Source organism: Aulonocara stuartgranti (genome assembly GCF_965226115.1).
Source record: "Aulonocara stuartgranti genome assembly, chromosome: 18".
Lineage (NCBI taxonomy): Eukaryota > Metazoa > Chordata > Actinopteri > Cichliformes > Cichlidae > Aulonocara > Aulonocara stuartgranti.
This window is the reverse complement of record NC_138954.1, coordinates 10,898,154-10,914,262: the sequence shown is the minus strand read 5'-3', so window position 1 is coordinate 10,914,262 and position 16,109 is coordinate 10,898,154. Positions and strand designations below refer to the sequence as shown.

The 16,109-nt window shown below is 37.9% G+C and overlaps 2 protein-coding genes across 7 annotated transcripts in view; one reads left to right on the top strand and one right to left on the bottom strand.

Moving 5' to 3' along the window:
* Window positions 1-1,570: 1,570 nt before the first annotated feature.
* napgb (N-ethylmaleimide-sensitive factor attachment protein, gamma b) lies at window positions 1,571-8,532 on the top strand. The gene is made up of 12 exons (XM_082513411.1): window positions 1,571-1,753; window positions 1,928-1,995; window positions 2,103-2,187; window positions 3,084-3,101; window positions 3,187-3,217; window positions 3,323-3,432; window positions 4,538-4,604; window positions 4,690-4,760; window positions 4,971-5,049; window positions 5,369-5,448; window positions 5,686-5,815; window positions 7,437-8,532. The coding sequence occupies exons 1-12, from the start codon at window positions 1,698-1,700 to the stop codon at window positions 7,578-7,580; spliced, it is 939 nt and encodes a 312-aa protein (XP_082369537.1). The 5' UTR covers window positions 1,571-1,697; the 3' UTR covers window positions 7,581-8,532.
* A 3,094-nt stretch (window positions 8,533-11,626) lies between these two features.
* Window positions 11,627-16,109, bottom strand: part of piezo2b (piezo-type mechanosensitive ion channel component 2b) — a 91,981-nt gene continuing 87,498 nt past the window's right edge. For all 6 annotated transcript variants that reach the window (XM_082512933.1, XM_082512929.1, XM_082512928.1 and 3 more), the window contains 4 exons: window positions 15,564-15,692; window positions 14,764-14,843; window positions 14,232-14,433; window positions 11,627-13,240 (listed from right to left, as the gene is read on the bottom strand). In XM_082512933.1, coding sequence (XP_082369059.1) covers window positions 12,988-13,240; window positions 14,232-14,433; window positions 14,764-14,843; window positions 15,564-15,692 — 664 coding nt within the window. In that variant the 3' untranslated portion in view covers window positions 11,627-12,987. The remainder of the gene's footprint in view (window positions 13,241-14,231; window positions 14,434-14,763; window positions 14,844-15,563; window positions 15,693-16,109) is intronic.

Sequence of the window (16,109 nt, the reverse complement as noted above, 5' to 3'; positions counted from 1 at the left end):
GTTGTTCAATTCAATCAGAATCAGAATCAGAATCAGAATGGGTTTTATTGCCAAATGTTGAGCAGGTTTACAACATTAGGAAATTGCTGCGGTGCTTCAGTGCAAACATGCTGTCATAAATTGCGCTTAAATAGACATGAAAAAATAAAAGTAAGAATAAGAATTAAAAGTGCTACGTAGAAAGATATATGCATGAGATATACATGAGATATATACATGAGAATAAGAATTAAAAGTGCTACGTAGAAAGATATATACATGAGTGCAGGTGGTGATCAGTGCCAAAACATGGAATCAAGCTGTATTAATTTAAATTTAAGACCTACAAATGACTAATTGCTTTTTTGCAATATCCTGAGATGTAAAACCTTAGAAAAGGGGGCGGATATACTTTCTTTTCACCATGAAAAAAAAACGTTTTCTTTTTGTATCACAACTGAGATTCTTGATCCCTTTTAAAGCCCCTTTAGGTAAATTTGTGATATGTACAAGTTTTATTTGACCTGAGGTTGCAGTCCAACAAACAGGACTGTGAATATCCAATGTAAGTGTGGAGAATCAATGCAAGATGTTCTGTTTTCTCAGAGTGATATAAAACTCTCAGGAATTCTGTTCAAGTATATTTCATTTAATGTTTGGCAAGGAAAAAAATGTAAAGACCACAAGGGAAAGTGCAGTTTGACAAAGAGAACAAAGGAGCACTGTCCTATAAAGTTTGACGTAGTTCTCATAAGCATGGCAGACTGACTATCTGGTGCTTTGCCAATGGTATTAACATGTATGGGTTCCATACATTCACTCCGCACACATCTGGAAAATGTTAAAGAGGCCCACTATGTCAAGTTGCTATAGCCTCCTGCGCCTTCACTTGTCCTCAGCTACGAAAAAATAACAAAAAAAAAAAGTACAGAACCAGTATGTGATTGGAAATTTCTGAATGAAAACAAGAGACTTAAATAAATACACTGCGAACTGAAGATAATCAATGGGCCAATGCCCTGACTTAACAGTGCCTATTCGCTCCCTGATGGAAAGTTAAAGAATTATCTGTGGATGGTTCTTTTGTTGTGCCTGCAACCTTACCAAACACTGGTAGTGTCATGGTGTTCTGTTAGACCTGTTAGTCATGGAGGGTTAAGTTAAGGCCCTTTTAATCCTGCATTAATTTAGCACTCTATTTTTCTTTATATTTACAAAACATATTATCAGCAAACATTGGACTGAAGCTTTGTGAAACTCCTGGAATTTGAAACCACACTGTAGGCTCCCACGTCACCAGACTTTCTTGTAATTGCTTCCAAATTCATAATCCAGACTTTGAGCAAAGGCTATTGTTGTTTTAATACTTATAAATGACTTGGTTTTAAAGCGAGGGCGTGGAAATTACATTTAAAAATCCACTGTGGTGGTGAACAGAGGGGATATTGCCCCCCAAAAATGTGCTATTGTGGATCTGATTGTATAGTTTTTCATTAAAAAAAAACAAAAAGCAAATTTTCTAGCTGCATTACAGTACTAGAGCCAGATTTTCGCATTCCCTGTTGTTGCTGTTTTTTGGTCCAATGCGGCATCCGTAACCTGCGACAGTGACGTTGCGGCCGAGGAGGAGTTCCTGGTAATCCAAACATCGACGAAGCGACATCCATAGTCGTTTATCAATAACATATTCCTCATAACCGAGTTGATCGATCAACATAATGGCTGCTCAGAAGATAAACGAAGCGCACGAGCACATAGCCAAAGCGGAGAAATGGTGAGCCAGGACAAAAACGATTATTTCCTGCTCTGTAGTTTTACTACTCACGTTAGCTAGCTGTAAGGCCACTGTGTATTTTCTGTTGAAAGGTTATGCGACATAAAGTGACTTTATGGTTATTTATCCATCGAATTATAATTGTATTATTTGTTCCTCGTGGTGTGTTTACAGCTTAAAAACGAGTCTGACAAAGTGGAAGCCTGACTTTGACAGTGCTGCATCAGAATACGCCAAAGCAGGTAAAACACGAAACGACACTATTGCTTAAAACTGGAGTGTTTTTTCTTATCATTATATTACAAATATATAATTTCACAGTGAGCTAACCTCTGTGCTTTGTTTCTAGCTGTGTGCTTCAAGAATGCCAAGCAGTATGAACAAGCAAAGGATGCTTATCTGAAGGAAGCTGAGTACCACACAGAAAACAAAACGTATCCTTTCCTGATCAAAGGAAAGGCACAAGTCTGCATATATTCTGTGCAATCGCTAGCCACTTTGTTAGCGGCTCAGACAACAGAAACACAAAGCGTGCAGGCAGTGTAGGGTGTAACCGTTTTTAACCCTGCACCCTGGGTCCTGTTTTAGCTGGGTTCAGGGTGCCTGCTTATCGCAGATTTAACAGCGTACCATAGTTATTCTCACTAGGGGTGTAACAACTCTAAAACCAAGACCAGCAAAACTCTGGCAAAAATATACACAATATATTATAATTCTGTCATTCCATACTGTGAGACCCACGTGGAGATATTGCGTAGAAATATTGAAATGTCATCAGTTTATAATGAAATAATTAAGTGACAAGATTTGTGGCAAACTGATTATTTTCCCATATGTATTTTGTTATTCAACCTCTCAAGGAAAACTAAGATTTGAGCTAAAACCCTGCCATCAAACCCTGGTAAAACAAATCTGGCTTCGAAGAATTGTTACACCCCTCATTCTGATGGGTTTTCATTTCATGAGCACTTTATACGTTGACATGGATTCATTTTGCCTTGTGTCAAAAATCGAAGGAGGTCTTAATCCAACAGAGCACCTCTGGGACAAAGTTTGAACAGTAGAATTGCATTTGTAAGGTGCTGCCCAGAAATTTGTAACAACTGTAATCCTGCTGTGTCTTCAAGGACCCAAACCTCTGAGGAAGATTTCTAGCAACTTGTTGATTTTTGCTAAGAAGAGTTAAAGTCACTTTAGACTGTGGGAAGTTTGTATCAGGGGTTTAACATTTTATTAATAGAGAATGTAATCTGATTTATTTTAAGCCATATATTTGTTAGCATGACACAGTTTCACTCTTGTTTGGCTATTTCCTTAGCTTGTCCTTCAGGCTTTTTCATGCTGCAAAGTAAGTATAATGCTTAATAACCTGTAATATTGAAGCAGCTGCAAACTTGGAAACACCTGTTTGATTCAAACTCTTATTTCCTCAGGGCTATTGAACAGGCTGGTATGATGATGAAGGTGAGTGTAACCACTCTAAAACCACACAGTGAAGTCATAATAAAACAGATGGAGATAATGATTCAGTAGCACAATTGTAACTCTGCTGTGTTTGCACTGCATCAGGAACAAAAGAAAATGCCAGAGGCCATCCAGTACATAGAGAAAGCCTGCATGATGTACATGGAGAACGGGACACCGGACACTGCTGCCATGGCTCTGGACCGGGCTGGAAAGTAAAAATAATACCTTAATTTACTCTGCTGATCAGTGCTGACCAGTTAAGCATATTTTTTTCATTGGAATGGCGATATGAATGTATTTGATAAACACCTTTCAGAAGTCTGCCTGATAACTGATTAATGAGAAAGTTCATCTTAATTTATATGCACCATACATTCACTGCCAAAGTACAAGTGTTTTAGCTATTGGATGAATAGGTTTGTTGGGTTCTTTAGTAATTAAAAAGATGCAATGAGAATATAATTAAGAACAGGATAATTGTAGCATTATATTTATGCCCACAGCTAACTAAAAGCTAAATTTTGACTGTGATAAAGTGCTGCAGAAATTTAAGGAAACTCTTAATTCTAATTCTGTAGTGCAGCCGTCCCCAGACTTAAGACAGAGCCTTACCATTTTAAAATATGAACGTTTTCTATGGATCTCCCAAACCTTTAAACACACTATCACATCACACAAGGCTAACACAAGAATTTAAAGGGTTTTTTTGTGTGTGTTTTAAATTATTAATTTGAGCTTCTGCATTAGCAGCTTTATTTCTGGCACCATCTTCATGTTAGTTTTTTCTACTATTGATTTTTCAGGATCAAAATAGATCAGAAAATTAATCATCTAATTTTGAAATTTCACAACATTGATTTATTCATTCTATATCTTTTTAAAAATGATTTCTAAATATCTAATGGCAGTTTTAAAGTAAATAATATAAAACCGATTTCTTGTAAATCACTTCATGGCCCACCTGCAGCTCCTTTGCAGCCCACCTGGGAGCTACGACCCACATTTTGGGAATCACTGGTATAGCTAATATGCAGAATTTTAATTTTTTTATTCGATCCATTTTGTCACCTCACCTCACATACTGAAGATCATTTTAACTATTAACATTATAAGCTGCCAGCTGCTGGTTATGGCACAAGTCTGATCGCTTTATTGTGATGAGAATTAATGCTTGCATTGTTACTGCCATTATGCATATTTACGTGCTGTTTATTATACTTACGTTAACTTTTTATTCTCAGAAACTGACTTTCAATTCTAACAAAAAATACTCCGACTGAAAAAGAGTGTTTCCTAAAACACATTTTTCCTCCTCAGACTGATAGAGCCTATAAACCTGGAGAAAGCTGTGGACTTGTATCAGAAGGCAGCAGGTGTATTTGAGGTATGGATATCAACAAAGATTTAATAATTTAGCTTTTTTGGGGGGGGTTCAGTCAGCTGTTTTATCCTTTTTTTGTGTTTTGTAGAATGAGGATCGCCTACGTCAGGCAGTAGAACTGCTGGGAAAAGCCTCCAGACTTCTGGTCAGGTTAAAAAGGTAAAGGGAAATAATGGTGGATGGGATGTTAACACTCATCTTTGGTTTTACACATATATATTACCAAGGATCAGATATGGTAACCTTGAAGGCTGGGCTTGGTAAATGAATTTCCTTTGATTTCTCTTCTTGCCTGTTTGATATATTTCATGTCAGTGATGTGTTTGTAAACCTGCTCCTCATCAGCCTTTTTCTGGCCTTTCTAACCAGGCTGGACGAAGCGGCAGTCGCCCTGCAGAAAGAAAAGAATATGTACAAAGAGATCGAGAACTTCCCGATGTGCTTCAAGGTGGCTCAGCTGTTTGTTTTTATATCATGTACATCTTTTTTGCACAGTTTATCAGCAGTGCAACAATCAGGTTTCCATTGTAGGCAATGTTGTGGTGTTTCTCTTAATCTGGTTTATCTTCTCTGCCTTTAAGTCAATCACGTTTTTAAGACAACTTTCTTTTCATTGTCTGCTCCTCATAAAGCAGTGGTTTGAAGAGCAGGCGGGTGGGACAGCCATGCTCATAGCCAGCACTGTGCACCTGAAACGATCATATAAGAGATTTCCTTTTTTAATTTTTTCATATCATTTAAATCATGTTTTTTTTTTTCTTCCTTAGAAAACAACTGCTCAAGTACTGGTTCATCTTCACAGAGGCGACTACGTAGCAGCTGATAAATGTGTCAGAGAAAGTTACAGGTAAGCCAATTCACCTACACTTCATTGCCATCTGTATTATGAAGTTAGAAGAGACTAAAGTCTCCTCGAGCCAGCCTGGCAGGAAAATATTCCGCATCCTCATCAAAACATCAAAGACCAGAGAAAGAACCGGCTCGCTTCTTACTTTGTTTGACCCTTGATGTCACATTCATGGTGTAACGCTGCTGCCACTTACTTTAAAGATGGTTACATGATGTACTGCTTGATCTCCTCCAGCCTGCCTGGCTATAGTGGAAGCGAAGATTGTGTTGCCATGGAGACGTTACTTCAGGGCTATGATGAGCAGGATGAGGACCAGGTCTATCGCGTGTGTAACTCACCTCTGCTGAAGTACATGGACAATGATGTGAGTACTAAGGTTTCATTGTTGTGGTTTGTGATTATGGTAGACTTCTGGCCCCGTTGTGATAATGCAGCGACGTCTGACGTGTTAGCTAAGTTTCATTCGTCCGTCCGTCCGCCTGTCTGTCTATATATTTTATTTAATTTTTTTTATTTTTTTATTTTTTTTGCTGAATGCCAAAATAACGTCAAGATAATCCAAACAATAAAAATGAATTTTAGCCATTGTATTCATGATTGCAGGTTTTTCTCTGTTACCTTAGATATATAATTAATAGCCTTTACAGAGTAAGGTGGAAAATAATGAATGTCCTCAGCTATCACTGTTCCACACAGTGTTTTAACCATCTGTAAAGCAATCCGAGGCTTAATACCTGTCTTAAGGCTGAAAATTTCCCCCACACCACACATGAGTTGGTGCCCTGGTTCCAGATGAGTTGGAGAAAGTTTCTTTGAGAACATCAAGATGGTGTCCAGTTTTTCTTATTTCAATTTAACATGTTTTTTTGAAAAGATGACACAAAATGTCAAATTTTGACCTATGTGCTACTGTGACGGGTGCTTCAAATAATTCCTTCTACCAGATCCAGGGCTATTACTACTGTGTCTCATCTACTCTGTAGATACAGGGTTACCCCCAAATCTTTCTGAAAACCTATGCCATGACTGGAAGTGCACCTCCCTTGAAATGTACTGTAACTACACACTGGATCAACGCAGACTGCAGCAGCTGTGATTGAACCACTCAGTTTGAATGATTCAAGCTACTTCAGCTGCCATTGTTTGAATCAGCAAGAAGAGAGAAACCCCGCCACCAGGTGGTGTTTTGGTGGTGAAATTGCAGAATAGGGGAGCCAAGCAGCACACAAGTATAAATGCTCTCACCTCCTTGGAGGAGTTGATTATATTAATGCTTCATTTAACACACTTAATACTTTATCAGCTTTAATTAACAACTTCAAACCAACTTCTAGCTCACTGCTGTTACCTTTAGTCCAATACTTTTGGTTGCTCCTTCATACTCCAACAGCTACTCAGTGTTTCAAGATATATTTCCACTCATTCTGTAAGGCAGACATTTTAGCTGTCTTTGTAGTATGTTAGGCTTTAGTTTAGTTGTTTAAAGTATTCGGTTATTCACCTTTTTTGATTGTTAGCTATCTGTTTGAAATGTAGTCTGTTTCTACATTCTAACCATCCATCTCTTACTTTTAATGAACCTTTCTACTCAAATCTGAACAGGTCTGAAATATTTCTAATTAAACTTCTGTATTTTAGAAGATTAAAGATGCAGCAGGAACAGCTGTCATGGTCCAGGTGGGATTGACATTATTATCTGTCTTAGGTGATGTTAAAATCACCTAAGATGAAAGATGAAAATAAATCCTGTGTGGACTTAGATGTTATATACTGACAACTTCATTAGGACTGTGTTGATTTGTTTTGGATGGATTAGATTAACAGCTGTCATTAGATTTTGATTTAAACGATGCCATATTTCAACACTGCCAAAGGAGGAAATGTGTTTATGGGTTTTGTTATTCGTTTTAAAATAGTTGATTAAAGCATAAATATTGAGGGGCTTTAAATCTGACGGCTAATGACACTCCCCCTCCCCCTCACAGTATGCCAAACTGGCTATTTCCCTGAGGGTACCTGGAGGAGGAGGAGGAAAGAAGAAGAAGGCTGCTGCTGCTCCACAGGGTGGTGCTAGTGGGGCACCAGCTCCAGAGGAAGAGGAGGATGACTATGAAGGCGGGCTGTGTTAGCCTTCAGCCTCCAGAGCACCGACTCTACCATCTGCTGCCACCAGTACACCCTCTCTGTATGAGTTAAACAACCTCTGAGCTCTGATATCCTGATGGGTGGCTTTCTGATCTTAAATGTGCAAAAAAAAAAAAGAATAAGAAAAAAATAAATTTTAAAACCCCAAACAGTTCAGTAGGTGTTGGCGTCAACCTGAGTTTGAACAGCCTTTTATTTTGTGTAATCTCTCGAGGTGGATCCTCAGCCTGTTGTATGTACATGTTCTATTATTTCTCGTCTCTTGTGAAGCTGTAAATTTTGCTGTTATTGTTTGCGGGTAGAGTGTAAAATTACTATAGGTATATTCAAATCACACAAAGACTTGATCAGTGTATAGGTGTTTATTTGTACAGAGTTAATTTATTCAGTATTCATGACTATAGCCTGAAAATGTTACTGGAGCAATATGCAATCAGATTGTTATAATGCATGTTTGCAATAACGGAACGATTAAATAAAATAAAATCTATGATAAATCTGTCGATATTAAAGCTTAAGAATGGGTCACGCTGTCATCTTCAGCATCAGCTCTCTCTACTTTTTTGTGAGTATTTTAAAAATAAGACATAATGCAGCTTGTAGCCAGCTGTAGACTGTTTTCCTGTCTACCTCCAGCTCTGTGTTACCTTATAATAAAATAGTCATGGCTGTGTCTTTATTTCTTAATTTCCTCTAAAATTAAAGATAGTATACTAATAAAAAGGGGACCATTCAGTGAAGATTTCAGGGCTGTAAATGTGAAAAGCCCACAATAAGTACAATATCACCTAAATGCCAATAATATAAAACAATATCACTACTAAAGGGATTGTTTACATTTTTTAAATTTGTGTTGTTGCTGACTTATTGTATATTCCTCAAAGTCATATCTTCAAACTTTGCACATGCATCAATAAACATTTCCGTTGTGTGGCATTTTATGGTCTCTGTACATTTTCTTAAATGAGTTAGCAAACAGATTTTCCATATCAGCGAGTCTAACAGCGGCTGCAGATGTCTGCACCAAAATGGCTCACAGACATGTAATGACTGTGTAGCTTCCTAAGACCTATTTATCTTTGATGAGGCTAATGCTTTCTCTCTGTTAAGCGATATTTAATGTATACCCATTCATGCTCTTTTTGTGATGCCTCTCATACTGAATGACTCCAGTGCATCTGTGCATTAGGTGGATCAAAGCTGGACTTGAGTGGAAAACAAATTAGCAGACAAAAATAAGAAGTTGTTTCATGTGTGGGTTATTAGAACAGAGTCTTGTGCATCGGACTTGAAAAATATTCTTAATTAAATTGAACTTTCATCACGATATGACTTAGTTTTGAGCTGATATACAGATTCCCAATTTAATAATTAAATACCGCTGACAAATCTTTTTTTCTAGGGCTTAGTCCTTTTTAGTTTCTAGGTCTTTATATTTTCAATCGCATTCACCCTCCTTCCCCCAAATTATGGATTCTACAGGTGTTAAAACATGATGAAGCAAAACTTCAAATTTAAAAAGATAAGAGACTCAAGGAATCTTCCCACAAATGCAAACCTAATATTTCCACACTCAAACCACTTACGCATGACACATTTTCTATTAGCTAGATTTTGTTTTTCTCCTCATCAAACTTCTGTTTTTCTCTGCACAGCACCACATGCATAGAATGTGCATACAAGCATAAACAATCAATATGCAACTGAAATATGAACTTTCAGCTTTAATTCAAGAGGTTCAACCAAAGAATCGCGTTAACTTTTCAGGAACTGTTCCCCATGGTTTCAGTATAAAATATTTTTTGCATTCTTGATATCAGATTTCATCTGTGTTTAGTTCTTGTTTTCATTCCACAATATGCCAACTGCTTTCAATGAGTGACAAGTCTGAGGGGTTTAGCATCCAGACTCTTACTATGGAGCTCTACTGTTGTCCTAATGTAGAACGTGCAGAATGTAGTTTGGCATTGTCTTGTTTAGTGAGAAACGTTTTCCTGAAAGGCAGTATATGTTACTCCATAACCTGTTTATATCATTAACAGATGTTCTAATTACTCATAGTGTACACTAATGTACCCCAAATCATGAATGCCGTTTCCCTAGCAACTGTCTGCTGATAACAAGCTGGATGGCTCCTCTCCCCCTGTGCCTGCTGTATGCCGTGTGTGGTCAGACGACGTCATTGCAACATTCATGACCCTGAGAAGTAAGCAGTGTTTCTCAATCTTGTTTATATATAGGTTTCTTCACAGAGCTGTAGCTAGCATTCTTGGATTCAGCAACAAGTTGTGTTTACTGAGAGTGGATGTCGGAAGAACTTAAATGCACTCCAGATTGAGGTCATGGACAGATGGCTGGACATTCTCCTTCAGGATGTTTTAGTAGACAGCAGAATTCATGGTTCCATTTACCACAGCAAGTCTTCCAGGTCCTGAGACATCAAAACAGCCCCACACCATCACGCTACCTCCACCGTATTTTACTGTTGGCATGATGTTTCTTTTTTGAATGCTGTGTTAGTTTTACGCCAGACGTAACGGGACTCAAATCTTCAAAAGAGTTCAGCTTCGGAAGATCCCTTCAGTCTTGCGGATCATCGAGATGTTTTCTGGGAAAACTGAGACGAGGTTTATGTTCCTTTTGCTCAGCAGTGGGGGGTTTTGTCTTGGAGCTCTGCCATGCAGGTCATTTTCATCCAGTGTCTTTCTTATGGTGGAGTCATAAACTCTGACCTTAACTGAGGCTAGTGAGGCCTGCAGTTCTTTGGATGTTGTTCTGGGGTCTTTTGTGAACTCTTGGATGAGTCTTCGCTATACTATTGGGTTAACTTTGGTCGGCCGGCCACTCCCGCGAAGCATCACCACTGTTCAGTTTTTTCGCCATTTGTGGATAATGGCGCTCACTGAGGTTCACTAGAGTCCCACAGCTTTAGAAATGGCTTTATAACATTTTACGACTGAAAGATCTTAATTATGTTGTTTCTCATTCTCAGTTCCTGAGTTTTCTTTGGAATGCAGCGTGATTTCTGGCTTTTGAGTCTGCTCCATTTGATTTTTTGATTGAGCACAGGTGTGGCAGTAATCAGGCCTGGGTGTGGTTAGAGCAGAAATGAACTCTGGTGTATCTCTAACTGGGGGTGCAGTAGGCAAGACTTGTGTTGTCTTTCTCTAATATTTACATTTGTTTGATGATCTGAAAAATTTAACTGCGATAAACACATACACACACAAAAAGGAAATCAGGAGAAGGACTAACTCTTCTCTGTATCTCCATATCTTCTCACTGTAACTCTGCAGGACAGTGTGCATAGATACAGAACACATGTACAGTGCCCTTTTGCAGTTTTGCCTTTGCCCACCATTACAGTTAATTGTAAATCAATCAATATGATTAAAGTGGAGACTTCCAGCTCTAATTCAAGGGATTATACAACAATTTTGCACGAGCTGTTTAAGAATTGCAGTCATTTTTACACACTTTTTCCCATTAAAATAATGGGACAAACTAACATAAATTTAAAGAGTATTTTTTAATGTTTGAAAACAAACTCTTTACAGCCGATATCTGCCAGAAGTCTCCACCCTGGAGTTGCTTTGCTACACCTTAACTGCGGCCTCCAGTTGCAAAATTACACTACAAAAAATTGTCTTTGTTTCAAACATCGTGAGTGCACTGTATACTTACCTCTAACACACGTTTCATAAAATATCCTATTATTTAGTCATCTGTCCCATTATTATCTCTTTTCTTTTATCTTCCACTACCCATTTTTACCATGAACTACAGGACTGTAACTTTGGAGAATTGTCATGACACACAATAAAAAAATAAATTATCACAAATCAAAAGAGAGAAACTGATATGCTAAAATGAAATTAAGCAAGAGAAGCTACAATTTAAGGGGGGGGGGGTCCAAGCCACGCATGTTGCAGCTCTTTTCCATCACAATCCTGTTAAAACCCACTAATGTGACCCCCAGACTTACAGACCATCTTCACACACACACAACAGCCGAGTGCAAAAAACGCCACACCTTTCCACATGTTTTATTTGAAGATTTTTGGACATTGCCTTAACATACAAGTTCAATTTTCACATTTCATTCCCCTGCGACCTTTCCCTTTAATGTAACCCCTATGTACAAGTATTGCAAATTAGTCATGGCAATAATTAAGGTTTTCACTCATGCTAAATGTCCTCTAATGCATAGTTTGGACCAAAGGGCTCCAAGTCTCAGCCCTTTGTGTGTTTCTTCTTTGATGACTGGATGCACAGCTGTGGGTGCCAGCGAGGTCCACAAGTCAAAGAGTCTACCGCCCGAAGCACATTACCCTGATGTAGAAAACCAGACCTCTGCTGCTCTCGACTCAAACCGGCTTGCAGATGATTCAAAATGTTGATGAATGACAAAAAAATGTCAATCTCTGCAGGAAAAAAGTCCTTCTTTAATACAGCTTTTAACTGTGTCACTGTGCAGTAAAACTCCGAACAGTTTCCACATTTTATTTCATGCCATTTAAATAGTTCTCGTCTTTTCTACAATATCATGTTTTTTAAGATCCACAAAAGCCTACATATTACCGTAACATACAATGATTATCTGTGAAAACAGCTCTTCCTGAGAAAGGTATGTAGTTCGTAAGAGTTTCAGTTCTTCTCATACAAACAAAATAAGGCAAGTAAAGATTGTCTGGTAATCTTTTGTTTTGCATTTTGTTTCCAGAGTGGCCTCTGACATTTCTTTAAAAAAACAAAAAAAAAGTAATCGTGATGTCTGAAAGTCAAATTTCCCTTGCTCCACATTCTTAAAAATCTTATAGGAACGGCAGCTCAGCATTGCACAGTCTCAAAATCCAAACGTTCCAGTTGGTAAAATATGTGATTGTGCTTGTGTGGTCGTTGTTGTCCACTTATTTGTCAGTGGGAAGCCCTTAAAGAGTAATGCTGCAGCCAGTTACTGTTTCTCTCCACCTACCATGCGATTTTGAAAATATTAGGGACAGATGTGAAGAGAAATTAGGGACTTTTTGTCTTTTAATTTCAGGAAAATTGCGCCTAAACACCTCGAACTGAAAACCGCCTGCTTATTTTATCCACTGGAGGCAAAACCTTTGCAAGATAAATACAGCACCTGGAAATCTGTGCTCAAATTTATTAATTGTGACAGTCAAGGTTGTCATTAATGAGTAAAAAATACCCCAGTTTATAAGTCCAAATAAAAAGGTGTTTCCCTTTGGAGCTAACACTGTATCACTGCCGCCCGAGCTCAGCTGACGAGGATAAAGTTGGCCTTCATTTGCTTTGGAGGCTAAAATAGCTGCTCACACCAACAGAGCGACTATCCAGTGTCTCTGAAAAGATCTGATTCAACTTCATTCATTAAAGTTTCCCTCACTGAGTTTTCTCCCGAGTCCACTTGATCATAGTCTCTGGCGAGCGGTAAAGGAAGATGAGTTTAGAGTACATGTCCTCCTCCAGGTCCAGCTCCCCCGTCTCTCGCACCAGGAAGATATCGGTGCACAGCTTGAGGATGCGGTCCACGTTGGGCAGCTCCTCGAACATGATGGTGTGGGAAATGCCACTGAAGAACTCGCGCACAAACTTGCCGATGACCAAAACCACAGAGGCGTACAGGCCCATGATACTAAACAGGAAGGAGAAGAAGAAAACATTCAGATTTTGGATTCTTTTAAATTCTTATTTCCCTGACTAGAAATCCAAATATAATGTATCAAAAAGGTAAAACATATGATATTTGACAAAAGCTGTGAACGCTGTACTTCTCTATGATATTCTAAGAAAATAATTTGATTGTTCTGTATCCCAACTGCCAAAGGATTCGGTTAATTTTTGTGAAGAAAAAGTATATGAATCGATCCCACGCTGTCTCATCAGCATCCAGCCGTAACCCCATTTTTGGTCATTTGTCTTTACATTTTGATTTTGTATCATATACACATAAAAAAGAACTCAGGCGAATCCTCCCTTAGTTATGCTGCAATAAGCCTAGGCTGCTGGGGGCTTCCCATGATGCACTGCTTCAACTTCACTCAAGAAGGTTCTTGGATGAGAAATCAAACGAACCAAGAACAATTCTAGTTACCTTTTTGTTAGATATCTTTAAAAAATGTTTTTCACTTTCGAATAAGAGACCGCCTCCAGTTATGAACAACATTAGGTATTTTATACATGTCAAAGTAACATTCACAAATCTCGCATAGTAGAAATGAATGTAAAACATGTAATATTTCATTTATTGCTGATAAGGGTGTGTCTCGCATGAAAAAAGGGAAATGTGACAATTTGGTAACAAAAGCTCAGTGAAGCAAATATAGTCCACCAACACAGTCTGCCTATTCTGTGTCAGTGTCTTTAACTAAACATTCAAACTGGTTTTAAATACATTAAAATAGTCTGATATGAAATGAAATTAATCAGTCAGATTAGTTTCAATCAGTAAGCATCAGTTCCTATCCTTACTTATCTTGTGACTCCTCTCATTATTCTTTATTTCTGCTATAACTGCTATTAACCCACTGGCTGTACAATTTTCAGTAACTTTCATAATATAATTTTTTACATATAAACACAAACATTTCACTGAAATACACAACAGAATATCACAAACCACGTACCCATATCCAGCTAGAAAGCCCAAACTGGGCGGGCTGACTTGGTCGCTGAATACGAACAGTTCCAGGCCTGCAGACTTTAGATTGGTTAGATTGGTCTTGCTAGGCTCTGTCTGATGGACGATCCACCATTCTTTATCATTGCTGTCATTAGCTCTCTTCAATTTCACCTTAATGTCATAATATTCTGGGCGACCGTCCGTTTCTACGATAAAGAAATAAAGAAGTTTTGTCAGAAAATTTAAATCAGATTTATTTTGGAAAAAAATATACAAAAGCTTTGTCCATCAAAAGTAAGTATATAAATTGATGTTAAAGAAATTTACTCACCCATTAAATAAAATGGCTTATGTACTTTTTGAAAAGCATGAATATGTTTTGATATTTAATAGTCAGAAATTCTAATCTACTACATCTCCTATTGAGATGGAGCATCTTTACTATTTTTTTTCTTTACTGTTACCAAATCAAATAACAAGGATGAAAAATTCACATCACTCTAACACTCTGTACACAGTGACAAATACTCGGTCACCTCTGTAAAGGCTTTCAACGGGTTTGGACTCCACATCGCTGGGTGCTCGAACATAGCGAGGGAAAACATTTGTTAGTGTCCTGCAGGAAAAGAAAAGCTGTAAGTGCTTGCAAGTTAATATTTTATAAATATTATAACAATTCTAATGATTATATTATATTATGGTTTTGTATGTTATAGAGGCGTGCCTTACTAATTGTAAAAATGTTTACTTTTTAACAGATTTGTAAATCCACTTCAGTCTAACAAAGCAAACATCACATATTCACATATTTTTCCCAGAATTCGTCACTTATAACCAAATCACACCAAACTGTTTATCGATTAAAGAAGTTGTCTTTTTGCACATTTTAATACATTTTCTGACAAAAACAAACATCCATTGATGCTTCACAACCAACGGATGATGTCAGCATGGCTTCGTCCATCTTTTATATACAGATTATGTTATATTTAAAAAGACCTTGTCTCGCTCCAAAACACACCAGTCAGTTGAAAAATATGCTACCACTAAGTGCTGTTAGGTTTTATTGTTTGCTAGGTTAGTTTTGCCCCTGTTTCCAGTCATTATGTTAAATAAATGCATATAAGTGACACCTGTCTTCACATGTCACTGTGGACTTGCTTTACTAATACTCTCCATACTTAATTTATGTACAGCCATAAAATTTTAATTGGCACTTTCGAAAATAAGAGGGAAAATTATTTAGCTGAGGGGGAACATTTAGCAGCTCCTGGTTACTAGAGAACACAAACTGGCAAAGAGTAAAGAGAAAATGTGTGGCTGATACTATACTCACACTTCTGTTATGTTACGTTCATCTTTTAACAGATCTATAAGGTCCTGTTTTATGTTTTCGTCTTTGGTTGTAAGCAACCTTGTTTTTTTTCCAGATGCTGTTTCTGCCTTGGCTCCCAGGCTGGCGTTTCTAAAGGAGAAAAAACATACTTAAATTATGCTTAAGGAATTTGTATCTTTACATTTAAAATTAAAATGTTGTTCGATGCGAAGCAAGGCAATTGGGGTTATTATGAAAAAGCAGATTTGCAACAAAGCTGGTAGACTGAGGAGAAGTCTTGTGAATGAGGGACAATTTAACTAGCCCTTGCTGATGTCTATGGGTCAAAAACTTTGACAACAAGGTATGATGAATGTGTATGTATGGCTGAGTGACTCCAGTGTCAGGAGTGGCTTGGCCCTCCCTATATAATAGGCTGACATTGTCATATGTTATTCAAAACAAGTCCACTTCTTCCTCACTTCCATAGCAAGGAGGGTGGTCCCCGGTTCTCTTGAGTAGCATGAGCATAACCTTATGTTCTCTTTCACAGCATTTATTTCATCT